General features: G+C 41.6%; 1 protein-coding gene across 4 annotated transcripts in view; it reads left to right on the top strand.

Moving 5' to 3' along the window:
• The window catches only part of LOC146550200 (band 4.1-like protein 1), a 47,211-nt gene that overhangs the window by 13,150 nt on the left and 17,873 nt on the right, over positions 1-16,188 (top strand). For all 4 annotated transcript variants that reach the window (XM_085258873.1, XM_085258872.1, XM_085258874.1 and 1 more), the window contains exons 2-3: positions 2,018-2,106; positions 2,389-2,538. In XM_085258873.1, coding sequence (XP_085114999.1) covers positions 2,035-2,106; positions 2,389-2,538 — 222 coding nt within the window. In that variant the 5' untranslated portion in view covers positions 2,018-2,034. The remainder of the gene's footprint in view (positions 1-2,017; positions 2,107-2,388; positions 2,539-16,188) is intronic.

Here is a 16,188-nt window from a genome sequence, read left to right as displayed (position 1 = left end):
TCACAACAAGGTTAACACGAAGAGATGACCCACACTTATACTTCGAACCAGTTTAGAAGCGCAGTGAGCTTACAGAAGTGTCTTTGGACCGGACCGTGGAAATAAAGCTGGAACTCACCGAGAACAAGTTTGAAATCAAAACCTTCCTGCTATGAGTGAAAATGCTGCCCTAATGAGAGTACATTTTGTAACCAATTATATTATTATTCATTAAATAAACTAATTAAAAACCTGCAGGCCCTTGAAAGTTGTGGAGATTCACTGCATAGAGCGCGTGACATCTGCAGCCGTCCAAGAGCCAGACTGCACTCCTCTTTGATCTGGCTTGATTATGCAGCGTGAGACTGACCTATCATGAAAGCTGAGATGTGCTGTGTTCGAGACTCCAGAATTGTAAACACAGAAGTGTCATCAGGCAGCTGGTTGAGGGAAAAAAATGCAAATTAGTTCCCCCACCTCTTTTTTTTCTTTTCTTTTTTTTTCAAGAAAAAAATGCTACTGTACTGTAATACTACCACCACTTTAATGGTTTGCAAACACTTTGCTGGCCATTATAGGACCAAATATACTTTATACTATTTATCAGTGCTTCACATGCCTCTTTTTCACTAATCCCTATTTTTATTTACTCTACTATAACTATACTAGTAATGAATATTAACTGCTGCATATTCTGGAGTTTCTTAAGTGGGAATTGTTACATTACAGAGTAATGTATGCACTCCTTGCTTGCAACTGCCATCTTGAGATTGAAAAATTCCAGCGCAGTACTTTAAGATAAAGTATATAAAGGGTCATCCCTAATAACTCGGCAATTATCATCATGTATGTTTGAGGACAGGGGAAAAGAGGGACATTGTTAAAACTCGGCACTGATACTGGCCCGTCGCAGTCCAAATTAGCTCAGCTTAAGAACTTGAACAGCTCGTATTTCTGTAGAAATTTTCCAATTTAATCTTCAAATTTTACCCTGAATCTAAAGCTCACATAAACCCATGACCCCGTCCTCACCTTTCAGAGAAAAGCTATAGTCTCCCTCAGGGCTTTATCTTACCTAATTCATTCTTCTTATCTGTAACACCCAATCTGAATATGAGCCATTTTCATGTCCGTCACGTGGAGAAAAAGCACTGTGCAGGAGTCAAACTGGGTATAGCACTGGTCACCTTCAAATGACAAGCTCCATCTGTCTGTAGCTCTCCCGGATATTGTAGCAGCAGTCTTGTATGTTAACTCATCTCTTTTCCTCTTTCTGGTCTCTTTTGCCTCATAACCTTTTTTCTTTGCTACTTTGTCCTGTCTCATCGTCAGACCGATATCAGTGTCCTCTTTCCCTCCTTTCACCTTATTTTGATTGATTGATTGATTGGTAATTTATTTCAACATGTGAACAATATACAAGTACATTTAGAAAAGAAATGAGAGAAAAAAAATATACTATACAAATTACATACAAAAAAACATTCTGATTAATTTACATGTTTTCTTTCTCATTCTCCTATCACAGTGTGTCTGTTGTCCTGTGTGTTGCTGCGGGACTCTCTGGTTGATGTAATTTATGCTATCTCCTTTGCTAGCATGAGAAGGAGCGTCCTGAAGCCAAACGCTCTTCATGCAGAGTGCTCCTGTGGGAGGCTGTGAGCCAGCACTGACTGAGCTGCCCCTTTTTTATTTTTTCTCCTCCCCGTCAAGATCTCTCTGCACACAATCCAATAACCATACACATTAAAAACAATGGTCATTCTCTGCAGCCGTAAAGGATAATTAAAGATACCAAACATAGTAGCTGTCAGCTGCACAGGAAGTTGAAATGGATGCCTGTGGTTGTTCATTACACCAAAGTCCAGCTTAAGTGAAGATTCAGAATGCTCTGTGCAGTTTTGCTTACATGTCATGAGTGAAATCCATCAGGACTCTATAGGCAGTTTGGGCTTTTAATAGCAGTGAACACTTCACACTAGTTTTTGGAGCATGAAGAGATTTGATGTTGACAGAACATGTTTATGTGTGGTTGCAGGACTGTAATCCATTTCTATGACAACAGAGAAGGCTTTGGCTGGGGAAATGAAGACTGCGATGGAGGGTGACGCCAGGAGAACCAATCAGGTGGGAGCACAGCTGTAGATCATTTTATTCAAGCCTCTCAATCACTCAGGGGCCTTCCGGCTTTCTCGTTGATATGCAAGGCAGTGAGCCCATCCTGCCCGTGCCACTAACTTAACATCTTAGAGCAGCGGCTCACACGACATGCATTTGATGACTGCCTCATATGATCAAATAATTTAAGTCTTTTTTTAAGGGCAAGACTAAAAATTCAAACAGTTAAATAAAAGACAAAATGCAAATTTTAAGCTCACTCACTGAGAGATAGGATTCTCCCTCTCCCAGGTTCCAGAGGACCAGGGGGATATGGACGATAACTCAGAGAAGACCCCCAGCAAAGCCTCCAAATCCCCCCAGAAAAGCTCCAAGCGGCCCAAGACTGTCCCTGTCAAAGTCACCCTACTTGACGGCTCTGACTATGAAACCGCAGTTGAGGTATGCTACTTAATTTTTATTACTGAGAAGAAAATGATACATCAGGGGGAGAAAAACCAAGCAAATCAAATTAAAAAGAAGCCTAAATGGTAAAAATCTTTCTTTACTCAGCTTTGGTTGGTGTATCAATAGAAGCAAAACAATAATTTAGTAATGAACAAAAACACGGTGGAAAAAAATCAAGACGCACATGAAGCATCTCACTTACAAATGACTCAGCCTTTCCTTTATGGAACAGATCAACTAAAAGCATCAGATTTGTAGGAAGAGATAACGAGATTGGTAATGACATTACCTGATGTTGTCCTTGCTTTAACATACAGCGTAGCAGTCTGACTGTCTGACTACACAGTCTGCCTTCAAATGCAACGATTCCCGTATTTTGGCTAAGCTGTTGTTGTTGACTCTTAATGCAGATTTGTCATAGTAGCAAAGAGGGTTCTCATACCTGCCCTTAATAGTAGTGACCTTGCTCTACTGGAATGTATCACACTCCTGTTACTTCATTTCTGCCATTTTTGCTTATTGGTGATTATCACAAATGAAAATGCTCCCACCCTCCTCTCTACTCTAAATTCTTTCTATTTTACTTAAGTCCAGAGTACTTTACTTTGATGGGCTATTTACTGCTACATATGACCTTGCTGTTGCGGTGCTCTCAGGTATTATTTGATAGGTACAAAGTTATTATCTTTTAAACTCATCTTTTCACCTTCACAGTGAAAGACACTGCTTCCTTCCTAAACTCTTAAGTATGTGTTTCACCAGCAGTAATTCTTCAAAATATGCAGAAAACGGATCAGAAAAACGCCATTTTAAAAGGTTGCTTTGCAGCGCCGTTGACATGCAGTGTGGCTGTTTTGCCGTGCTTGAAAACACACGTGCATGCGTGATTTTTGCTGTGCAAATTATATTTTTATATATATTTAAAAAGCTAGTGTTGAAAAAGAGCTCTTGACTCAGCAGACCACACTACGTTACACCTCCATAGGATTTAGTCTCCCTTGGTAATACGTGCTACTGAGTCAGGAAATGCAGCACTGTTGCTATTCTCGCTGAGAGAAGGAGGAGACGGATGGATGGAGGTGAGACAAGCTCCGCATTGTGGGGGACAAGGCTTCCGTAAATCGTGACTCAGTAGCCTTATGTGTTGGTAAATAGATGATTCTAACTCAGTGGATCCCCATCTATTTGAATTTCACATACTTGTCATGATCAAGTGTTGCAGAAAATTAATCTGCTCGCTGACTAAACTGACTTCTGAAGGGTGTCAGAGGAGGTGTTTTACACCAGCGGGAAGCCCTGGGCAGGAATCACAAAGCTGTTTGGAGCCCCACTGGCACCTGCTGCTGATCGAGTGTGTTGTGGCTGGGAACGAGGTTCCTGTCACCCTCAGTCATGTCAACTGCATTCCTTTTAAAGCTTACTGCCTCCCACCTGACCTCACATATTTTACTTAAGAGAGCCAACGAGCAGAGAAATCTGTCAGAAATCCCGGTGTGGCACACGCACACATAGATTTAACTCCAGCTTAACCCGTCCATCTTTCCTTCTGTCTTAGTTACGTGCATGCATACGCACACACACACATTTCTTCAGGTCATCTGGGCTGTGACACTAGAGGTAGTGGGCTTTGACAGGAAATCCATGCAGGTGACAAATGAGCGCTCTTATGTTTGACCGGGGAGAAAATGGAATGGGAGAAGGAAAGAGGAGGAGGAAAAGATGAAGAGTGGGGTGGGAAGTGTATAAAAAAGATGGAGAGGAGATAGATACTGAGGGTGCTGGTTGTATTGTTATATGGATAGGAGTGTGTGTATCTGTGTGTTAGCGGTGCATAAAAGGCAAACAGGGACAGAATGATGAATGCTGGGAGACTTCTTCTGTAATTAGAGTCACGATGTCCACCAAGCAAACCGACCGTGATAATAAAAAATAAAAAAAACAGAGAAATAAAAGGGAAGCAATTTTAACTTCCTATTCATAGTGATGTTGACTAAGCTCAGTTATATAGTTCTGCTTTAACCAAAGCTGTACTATTAAAGCAAGAACTCCACCACCCGCTTATAACACTTCACTGCCTTCAAGATCTCAAAGCCATCTCAAACAGCTAGGTTTTGGAATAAAAATCCAGTTTTACTCAGATTTTAACCACTTAAAATTCCGCTATACAGAATACTCTCTGCTGTTCCAACCCAACAAATACTGTTAATTTTCACGGTCAACTGCATGAGATTGTGAGTTTGAAAAGCTGCTCAGGGATTGCTTTCCTGTACTCGGTGCAGTCTCTGCTGACATTTCAAGAGCTCATGCTGCTCAGATTTGCCTTGTTTTTGCATTATCTGAATGACTGCAATATTTTTAAAAAGTCTTCCATTCAATTATCCCATACTTCCACTGTAGAAATGTAGTTCTTGTTCACATTAGCAAAACTAAACTCTCATCCAAATCACTTCAATTCAATTCAATTTTTTATAACGCCAAATCACAACAACAGTAGCCTCAAGGCTGCCTGTATCATAAGGTAAAGACCATACAATAACACAAAGAAAACACAAAACCCCCCAACATAATATGACCTCCTATGAGCAAGTGCTTTGGTCTCAGGGAGGGGTGGCCGGTTGGGGGTGAACCAGACGTTTCTAACTTCAGAAACGTCTGGTATAAACTGTACACCTATAGTTCAGAGTTTTCGGAAAAGAGCAACTCCAAAAAGAACCATCAGCTCATGAATGTGAGGTTCATGTGGTTGACTCGGTCAAACCAAATAAAATATTCATGACAGTAGGATCAAGCTCTGCCCCCTTTAGGAAAGCTGAAAGCTCATCTGCAGTTTATTCTCCATCGTTTCTTCTAACATGCAGCATGACACAGCCCCTCACTTGCTCTTCTAGACAGGTTGGAGTGAACTGTGGGTGGATGTCACCCACATCCACCTTTTCTCTTACCACACTCTGCATTATTAACTAATTCAGTAACAGTAAATGATGAGTAACCTTTCAGAGCTTCAAAGATATCACAGCAGCAAGAACCAAAACAAAATTGGACTTTACTTTGGTTCTTGCTCAGGTAATTTATGCAGCTGCACAGCAGCCTTGCTTAGAAGTATGAGCAGTAGTGCAGGAACAGTCATTTTAGAGATGGGTAGACTTTACAGCACACAGGAGGCTCTGGAAGTGATCGTGCACTATGAGTGTGAAGATGGCACCTCATCCTCTTCTGAGGACTCTGAGGCTGACATCGAGGAGGCTTCAGAGGTAGAAACTTTGGATGGTATTTACAGGCTAAAAAAGGAATCAGTTCAAATCTGCAGGGTGCTGCAATGTTAAGGCAGTGTGACTTTTGCATGGTTAGAAAGAGAAGTGCTGACAGCACCATGTGGGAAACCTATATGCAAAGACCACAGTCTGTCCATTTGCACCTTCTCCTGTATCTCAGCTGGAGACCCTCTTCTTTAAAAGGGGTATAATCTAAAAACTATAATTAATAGTTGCTATTTATATTTCCGGCTGAAGTAGTCTTAAACAACTGTGTGATTTAACCTCCTACGACCTGGCATCCACATATGTGGACATCACATTGTGGGTTGTCTAGACCACAATACTAAATTTTGCTCTGCAAAGGCCTGATATCTTCTTCTCAGAAACTACATCAGGTAAAAAGATAATTCTTTGTTCTTACATTCAGGTCCCAATCAGCCCAAATAGCAAAGAGAAATTAAAAATGCATGCCATGAAAAAATTCAAGTCTCAGCAGGTTAAAGTGGGAAAAAAATATTACTATATAATACTTTTAAAGTATTGTGAGAAGGTGGCATTTTTGGGAGGTAGGACCTCAAATATCAATTTTTGAAAAAAAAAAAAATCTGACACTGTACAAAAAATAAAAATGCATGAAAATTAATGTTGCTGACAATCACTGACCCATCTGAGGGCCTAATAAAAATAACAATTAAAGTTAAAAAATAATTACTATATAATATTTTGTATATTTTGGCAGTAAGGTTGAGGGTGAATTGTGGAAATTCACTTTGCATGTTTGAAAGTTCTCACATGTGATATTTGTTCAAATAAGCTGTTATATTCACAAACAAGAATTGTGTACATGTGTTTGTTACAACAAAATGTTACATGCTGAATTAGGTTACATAACTGCTGGCAGCGTGATGGTGCAGCAGATACACTGTTTCCTCACAAAGAGAAGATCCTGGGTTCGAGGCTGGTTAAAGACTTTTCTGTATGTAAGCAAAAAAAAAATCTTGCTTGTGTTCTCTCTGTGCCTGCATTGGTTCACTCCGAGTACTCCGGTTTCTTCGCCTTCCTGCCAAAGACAAACATGTTATGTTAACTGATGATGGTAAAATAGATAGATATGCACAAGTGGCCTGTTTAGGATGGACTCGACCTATGACATCTGGAATAATCTCCAGCCTCCCCCCAAACTGAAATTGGATAAGTGGAAGGAAATGGATGAATAATATTTAATTGTGCTCTTTGCTTCCCAGTTCAGCCGTATAGATTCCTTGGTGATTGTTAGAGCAATTTCAGTGCGATATAATGTGGGGGGACCACAGAATGCAGTAAGAGAAAGTTGGCGAGTGATGTTTTCACTGAAGTGCTCTATAAGGGTGCATAACCAGAGAACTGGAAATGATTATCTGTATTCGTGATGGAGCTGAAAAAATGTCTGAATCCTGTCTTTAGCAGTTTTTATTCATACCTTGTGGGGGAGAAAAGAGAAGTCTGTGTCACACATGTGTGACTTTGTAGTAACCCGCAGTGTTTTACCACTTGCTTGAACTTGAAAGACTTTCAAATACTTTCAATCTATATTATTTTGTTGCACTCACTCCACCCTCCTTCCAGGATCTTAAGGTGCAAAAATTACTTTTTATAATATTTGGCACTTTTCAAACAGTTTTATAATCTTGGCTGTGCGGCACGAAAACACTTCCACTGGAATAGTTGGAAAAATGAGCATCCAAATGGGAAAATTCATGCGAATGCCCACTCAAGTAAGAAAAACAAGATTAGAAAACTCTGAGAAGTGAGTCATACAGAAAAACATGGCAGATGGAAGGGAGTAGTTAGTTGATAGTAGGAAAATATTGATTAATGGTGCACATACTGCACAAATCATTTTTTTGCTAACATGATATTAAGTTGTAACTTTTAGCTAATGCCCACACAAAGTGTTTAGTTATTACTGTAGATTTGCTAGTGGTTATAACGTGGAAACAGCCGACAACCCAAGCAGTAAAATACAACACTAATCAAAACCTGAGAATCTATGATGCCTTGCATCGGCTGTTAGTACTATTAGCCACACAGCAACCACGCTATTTATCAGAAAATTTGGACTGATTGGATACACTGACTGGCGTTAGCTGAGGTGAAACCTAGTTATTTAGTCACTTGTGTTAGCCTCTACCCATCAGTCGCCCATCAATTGCATAATGCACAATATATAGTTAAGAGCTGGTGTCTGTTTATAAAGCTCTACAAAGGAAATTTAGCACAGAGCATGTAGCCCCATGGCAATGACACCATGCTTAAGCAGAATGCTGACTGGGTAAAAAGTTGTGTGGAAAATAAAAGGGAATGACAGTGAAGTGTACCATCAAGAGAAGGAAGCATGGAAAATACATAAAAGTTTTTTTTATTTTATTTTTTTTTATGTTTCCCTGTGAAACCGTGACTGGAGTAGACACGTTCCTTACTTTCAACACTCAGTTTCACTTCAGCTCACAGAAGTTTCACCTGATTAGAAGACTATTCCACATATGGGGAACGCATGGTCCACATATTTTCACCACTGCCCACTAATGATAGCACACAGCTACAACAAAAGCTCTCTGCAGCACCTATGGACTACCAGCGCACTGCCATGCTGCTCGCTTAACATTAAGTATACACTTTAAATGACTGTGTTATAAAAACTTTGTTTTACATGACAAATAAAAAAGCTATAGTAACATGTTTTTCCTGTGAGGCTGTTACATTAACTTCTCTTTTACTGTTCTGCCAGTTGATTTCATGACCTTTGTTGGCACAAATTTTGCACTACAATACTGAAAATCACATTAATAGAGCATCTATTTGCCATTTCTTAGAACCACACATAATTTTAAATGTCATTTTATGCTAATAAATGGTAGTGGTGTTTTACTGGAAAAGTCTATTCTTCTTAAGACAGAAAACAAACAGAGCGTTGTAAAAATCAGTAGCGATAGCTGAAGCTATACCAACTCTGGCCACATCTTTACCATTTCCCTTCAGCTTTTTGATTCCACAGTTCAATGGATTTTCTTTCTCCTTGCCAGCCATTAACCCATTCACCCAAACATGTTGCTCTTCGTGCTGTTTGCATGGGTGAAGCAATCAGCAAAGGGGATCTCTAGGATTAAGCTAAATGGCTGCTAACACAGAAAGGCCACAGAACTAGCTACAGAGATGTGATTGGATCCAATTGGAACGACAACAAAATCTCATCAAGAGCATCTGAATTGATCGCCATGCTTGGGGGGACCACCTGAGGTGTCGCAATTTCATTTTGTTGGGAAATCAAATATATGCACTAGCCGCCGCCCCTCTATCCCCCCCCCCCAAAAATAAATAAATAAATCTCACTGACAGCACCCTCTGCCTGTTAATCAGTGTAACGGTCTTTTGCATTTGATGTTTTGTTAAGGAAGAAATCCATACGAAGGAAATTCAAAGGCAAGAAACAGTATTCAGCGGCGACCCTATCAGATATAATGATTGGAAAATTTCCTTTCAGACTCTGATCGACAGGAAAAATATACCAGTTGAAGAGAAGACTTATTACCTGAGGAAATGTATAAGTGGACCTGCAAGGAAGGCAATAGAAGGCTACTTCCCGCTTGGCACAGAGTCTGCATACTATACAGTTCTCGAAGAGAGGTATGGCAATCCCTTCCTCATAGCAAAGGCCTTCAGAGACAAACTTGACGCATGGCCTAAGACAAGCTCTAAAGGCAGTATGGAACTTCAAGCATTTGCTGACTTCCTTTGCTGCTGTAAGACAGCCATGTCACAAATGACGGGGCTTGAAGTGCTCAATGACTGCAATGAAAACCAAAAAATGCTTGCAAAACTTCCAGATTGGCTGACTTCAAGGTGGAACAGAAAGGTTACAGAAGTGCAAGAAGAGACTCACACCTTTCCAAGCTTCAGCCAATTTGTAGATTTCATCTCACGGGAAGCCATAATTGCCTGTAATCCCATAAATTCTCTCTTTGCTCTGAAGCCAAGTGAAACTGAAGGGGCAAAAACAACAAGGAACAGAGGCAATGGAGCAAAGGTGCTAGCAACTAACTCAAATGAAAGGACTGTTAGTGCTAGTTGCATGTACTGTGAAAGGTCGGGTCACAGCCTACTTAAGTGTAGAAGGTTCATAAATGTCAGCATTGTTGAGAGACTAAAGTTTGCTCAAGACAAGAAGTTGTGTTTTGGCTGTCTGAACTCTGGTCATCGCTCCAAGGATTGTGAAAGCAGAGAAACCTGTGACACATGTAATAAAAGACATCCAACATGTCTTCATGACAATCGCACTAAGGAAGAGAAAACAAGGAGAAATCAAACCAAGAACAGTGACAGGACAAGACAAACGAACTCGGATGTCTCACAAGACAATAGTGTCACACCAACAACAAGTGAAGCAACTTCTAACAGAGTCACGCAGAATGTCGACGACACTCACACATCTTCCATTATTCCAGTACGGGTGTCAATCAAAGGTGAGCCAGAGCATGAAATTCTTGTGTACGCGCTCCTTGATACACAGAGCGATACAACCTTTATTCTTGAAGAAACGGCACAAGCTCTGCATATCAAAGGTGAATCGACTCAGCTAAAGCTCACTACCATGTCTTCAAGAAACACAGTTGTGGCCTGTCGCAAGCTCGCAGGTCTACAAGTCAGAGGGTTCTACTCAAATAAGACCATTTCCCTACCAGTAACATATTCCAGAGACTTTATTCCCGCAAACCGAGATCACATTCCATCGCCTACAACAGCTAAGGTATGGCCTCATCTTGAATGCATTGCAAGTGAGATCGCTCCACTACAAAGCTGTGATGTTGGTCTGCTGATTGGGTACAACTGCCCCCAAGCACTTGTTCCTCGTGAGGTTGTGTCTGGAAGGGAAAACCAGCCGTCCGCCCAAAGAACTGATCTGGGATGGTGTATTGTGGGTTATGGCAACCCATGTTTCGATTATGGAGATGCCTTCGGAATAAGTCACCAAGTCATTGTGAAGCAAGTGGTGCCTGACATTCAGCCTTCTTCAAACCTCACTAACAAGGTTCACTATGTCTACAGAACTTAAATAAAGGAAATGATCTCTCCCACAGAGGTCCTAAAGATGTTGGAGTCTGATTTTGTTGAGAAAGCACCAGAAGACACAAAGGTCTCTCAAGAAGATCTCAAATTTCTAACAAAGATGAAGACCGGCATTAGGCTCAAGGAGGATGGTCATTTTGAAATGCCACTCCCATTCAAGAGTTAAAGGCTGAACCTGCCGAACAACAAGGCATGTGCTATTCATCGCCTCAAATGTTTAGAAAAAAGGCTCAAGAGTAACAAGCAGTACTACATGGACTATAAGAAATTCATGGATGAGATCCTAGCCCATGGAGATCCTGAAAAAGTCCCAGAGCAAGATATTGACAAGACACCAGTTTGGTACATCCCACACCATGGTGTGTATCATCCACAAAAACCCGGAATGATTCGTGTTGTCTTTGATGCCTCTGCCAGGTTCCAAGGCACTTCACTAAATGACCATCTCCTGACTGGTCCAGAGCTAACAAACACCTTGCTCGGAGTCTTGTGTCGCTTCCGAAGCGGCCCAGTGGCTTTCATGTGTGACATCGAACGCATGTTCCACCAATTTCATGTGCATGCTTGTGACCAAGATTACCTACGGTTCTTGTGGTGGGAGAACGGTGACCTTGAAACTCCATTCACTGTCTACAGGATGAAGGTACACCTATTTGGAGCAGCATCTTCTCCAGGTTGCGCCAACTATGGCCTCAAGCATCTTGCAGCTGAAGGGGAAGGAAGTTTTGATGAAGAAACCATCAAGCTCATCAAAACCAACTTCTATGTTGATGACGGACTAGCAAGTGTTGACACTGAAGATCAGGCAATACAGCTGGTTAATGAAGCACGCAAACTCTGCAGCATGGGCAAACTTTGGTTGCACAAGTTCATCTCAAACAGCACCCAAGTTCTAGCTTCGCTTCCGAAGGAAGAATGCGCTGCAGCTCCCAAAGATCTAGATGTGGCACTCTGTGAAGTACATATGGAAAGAGCACTTGGTGTACAATGGTGTGTGGCATCAGATCAATTTCAGTTCAGAGTAGTTGTTAAGGAAAAACCACTCACCAGAAGAGGAGTATTGGCCACAGTCGCCTCTGTGTTCGATCCACTTGGGTTTGTGTCACCTTTCATTCTGCTGGGAAAGCAGATCTTGCAACAAATGTGTCGAGATAAACTCAGCTTAGATGATAACTTACCTGACAGACTTCGACCTCAGTGGGAGTCTTGGTTGCGTGACCTGGGAAACCTTGCAGACATAAAGGTTCACAGATGCTACATTCCTTCGAACTTCAAGGCACAGCACTACAAACTTCATCATTTTTCTGATGCAAATGCATCTGGATATGGAATGTGCACTTACCTCAGAGCAGTAAGCACAACTGGTGAAGTCCACTGCTCATTGGTGATGGGAAGCTCAAGAGTTCCACCAACCAAAGTCACAACTATACCTCGGCTTGAGTTGTCGGCGGCCGTTGTTGCTGTGCGCACTGGTGACATGCTGAAAAAGGAATTGGAAATGGAAATTTCAGAAGAAAGGTATTGGACTGACTCGAAGGTGGTACTCGGATACCTCAGCAATGAAGCCAGAAGATTTCATGTGTTTGTTGCAAACTGTGAAATTAAGGTGGGAGAGTTATCAACCAGTGACCTGGAGGTTAAGAAGGTTCAAGTCCACAAGATACAAGTGGAGGAACAAAGGTCCTTGTTAGATTGCCTACACAAGTTTTCCAACTGGTTGAGAATGATTAAGGCAATTGCTAGACTCAAGCGGTATGTGAAAGGAGCAAAGGATCACAAGAATAGATCACACGACATCAGTAGCCTACAAGAGAGAAAGGAAGCAGAGTTAACAATCATAGAGATGGTTCAAGAAACAGCCTTTGCTCAGCAAATAAAAACCTTGCAACACCATGATGTGATGCAGATGAAAGACAAGGTTAACAAGTTAAACAAGTTATGTCAATTTCTTGATGACCAAGGCATTCTTCGGGTAGGCGGACGCTTAACACATGCAGCTTTGCACCCCAATGTCAAGCATCCTGCGATCCTGCCAAGAGGCAGTCACGTGTCGGCATTACTGGTCAAACATTATCACAAGAAGACATACCATCAAGGACGAGGGATCACCATGAATGAACTTTGAGCTAAAGGATTCTGGATTCTTGGATGCAGCAAGATTGTGTCATCTTACATCTATAAATGTGTAAAATGCAGAAGGTTCAGAAGGCGCACGGAGCAGCAGAAGATGGCAGACCTCCCAGAGGATCGGATGGAGACCACACCACCATTCACCTACTGTGGGATGGACTGCTTTGGTCCTTTTTATGTCAAAGAAGGCCGCAAGGAGATAAAGCGTTATGGTTTGCTAATCACTTGCATGTGCTCCAGAGCAGTGCATCTTGAAATGCTTGACGATCTCTCTACAGATTCCCTCATCAACTCCTTACGTGCATTCATAGCCATCAGAGGTACAGTTCACCAGATAAGATGCGATCCAGGCACGAATTTTGTCGGCACTAGAAATGAGTTTATTGGAGCATTTAAGGAAATAGATCAAGCCAAGCTAGGGAAACTGGACTGCGAGTTTCTCATGAACACCCCAGCATCTAGTCACATGGGTGGTGTCTGGGAAAGACAAATTCGCCCCATAAGAAGTGTTCTCATGTCCATTCTGGAACAATCAGCCAAACAACTCGACAGCTCCTCTTTGAGGACATTCCTGTATGAAGTCATGGCAGTGATTAATAGCAGACCATTGACTACTGACCAACTATGTGATCCATCAAACCCAGAACCTTTAACGCCGAATCACATACTAACCATAAAGTCCACAATCATCTCTCCACCTCCAGGAAGGTTTGTGAAAGATCTTTATCTCCATAAGAGATGGTGTCGTGTTCAATTACTTGCCAACACTTTCTGGACAAGGTGGAAAAAGGAGTATTTGTTAAATCTTCAAGGCAGACAGAAGTGGACCAAAGAGCACAGAAATGCTAAGATCAATGATGGTGTCCTCCTGAAGGATGAGATAACTCCACGCAACCAGTAGAAGTTGGCAAGGATCAATGAAGTGTATCCTGGAAAGGATGGAAAAGTGAGGAAGGTGAAATTGCTGCTGAGTGATCCAACCCTGGATAGAGCAGGAAAACGTACCTCCAAACCTGTGCACCTGGAAAGACCCATTCAGAAAACAGTCATTCTGATGGAAGCGGAAGAAGATTCTCCACCGCACTCTGCTTAAAGGATAATTCATGATAGTTCATTCAAAAGCCGTTCGTTAGTTCATAGGCAATACTTTATTCTTTAAAATCACAAGTGATTGGTGGGAGTGTGACGGTCTTTTGCATTTGATGTTTGTTAAGCTGTATGTCTGGATTTTGTTCTTTTGCACCCTCTGGTGGTGAACTGTGTAGGGTACAGTTTTGCTGTTTGGGTCTCCTCCTAGACACTTTTTCTTTTGCTAGCGCACATGGTGTCTGCATGCTGCAGTTCACAGTTAGCTCCACACATGGAGAAAATATCGTTCAAAGAGTAGAAATAATTGAGAAAGAAAATGGAGGATAAGGCAATAAGGCCATAAAGGACTATTTAGCACCTCCTAGGTTTGTGTGTTTTAAATGTTTTATTTTCTGTAATTAAGGACTTTTGATTGATTGGCACTAAGTAAAAGAGCACATTTTAATGTGATGTTTTGTTTATTGTTTGTCCGTGAGCAGTTCTTACGGGTTGCCAAGACCAGAATAAACCCTGTTCTATAACTACATCGTGTGTACGTCAATCCTTGGTGCTACAATCAGCATTATTCTTTCTGCTTCAGCCATGGCAGCCTCAGTGCAGCAAGATCTAAATTATTATTTATTTGACTGGCAGAGAGGCAGATTAGCTTCCAATGGTTAATTCATTCCCCTTCTTAATTTTTTAAAAGTTGGCCTGATGGCACTGCCAGTTTTTTTCACAAGAGCCGAGCTAAGGTTCGTGGTGGCCTTGTAGTAACCAGAGATAGAGAACGTGTGAGGGCACCCGCGCTATTACTTCTGTTTCCATGGTAACAGCTGCTTGGTTGCTTTAGGAGCCAGGTTTCCCTAGGAGATGAAGCTGGTGTGTGTTTGTGCATTCGTTAGTGTGTGTATGTGTGCACATGTCCGTGCATGTGTGTGAAAAAGGCGTTTTTGCCAAGGCCGTCTGTGCAACCCGCAGAGGCCCTGATTTCAGCCCCGAAGGGCTGGATAGAAAATAGGTGTGGTCTGGTGTAACGCCACTGATGTGAAACGCTCTTCCTTCCCTTATAAAGGCATAAAGACTATACAGGAGCTCCTCCCACTCAGCAGAGGGGAGGACAGGCAGGGAGCGTCTCTCAGACCACAGTTGGGGTGGATTTTATGTCACTGATAATTCAGACTCCTTATCATTATCATCATCATCGTTTATTTATATAGCACTTTAAAAACACACAAGGCTGACCAAAGTGACTCCTTAGTGTAATGAAACAAGGACAAAGATGTTGCATTAAATGATATCTACTTTTAACAGATTCTCAAGTGCTTATCTTTTTTAGAATCACAAATGTCTCATTACAGTTTTACAGATTGTACATTTTGCTTACACTTTCTGAATCGTAGTTTAGATATTGATTGGAGAACAAGTTGGGCTGTGCAGTAAAGGATTCCTGATGCAATCATATCAGTAACATGTGCAAATGATATGGGATCCAAAGTAACATTTATGTGTTTTACTCTGGCCTGTAGTGCCATTTATCTGTCTATATTGTTTGCGCGTGGGTGCACCAGTTTTGGAGCTTTTGGCTGCAGAGTAACCAGGTCATGATTTCTGGAAAGAAATACTGATACTTAGTTTTTGTGACTTTTTTGGCTCCTTAAGCACCACAAGTTCTGTTATATTCAAGAGATGGCTGACATGTCTGCTCCCCAAATTGCTCACATTGGGCAACTCACAACACACTCGCAAAACATATATCTAATTTTGTCCTCCAGTTCAGCTGTCTCTTCAAACTCTAACCAGCAGATGCCACCTTAGTCTTCCACATCTTTAAAAAAAACAGTGTTTTTACACTTTTGTGTGTTTGTTTGTTTGTTTTTACACACACACACGTGTAAATGTGTGTGTGAATGGGTGCATGACTGGTTGTGTAAAGCGCTTTGGGGTCTTTAGGGACTAGTAAGGCGCTATACAAATACAGGCCATTTACCATTTATCCTCTTCCTTTTGTCTTTTGCAGTATTTGCTGCTCATACAACTTGGGCCTGCACCTTTATGCTGTCCCACTTACTGTGTGTGTGTGTGTGTG

This window comes from Mchenga conophoros, linkage group LG20, assembly GCF_057382185.1.
Source record: "Mchenga conophoros isolate Kocher_MC1m ecotype Shallow Benthic linkage group LG20, M_conophoros_male_GT1.1, whole genome shotgun sequence".
Taxonomy (NCBI): Eukaryota; Metazoa; Chordata; class Actinopteri; order Cichliformes; family Cichlidae; genus Mchenga; species Mchenga conophoros.
Note: the sequence above shows the minus strand (reverse complement) of the source record. Positions and strands in the feature narration are given on the sequence as shown.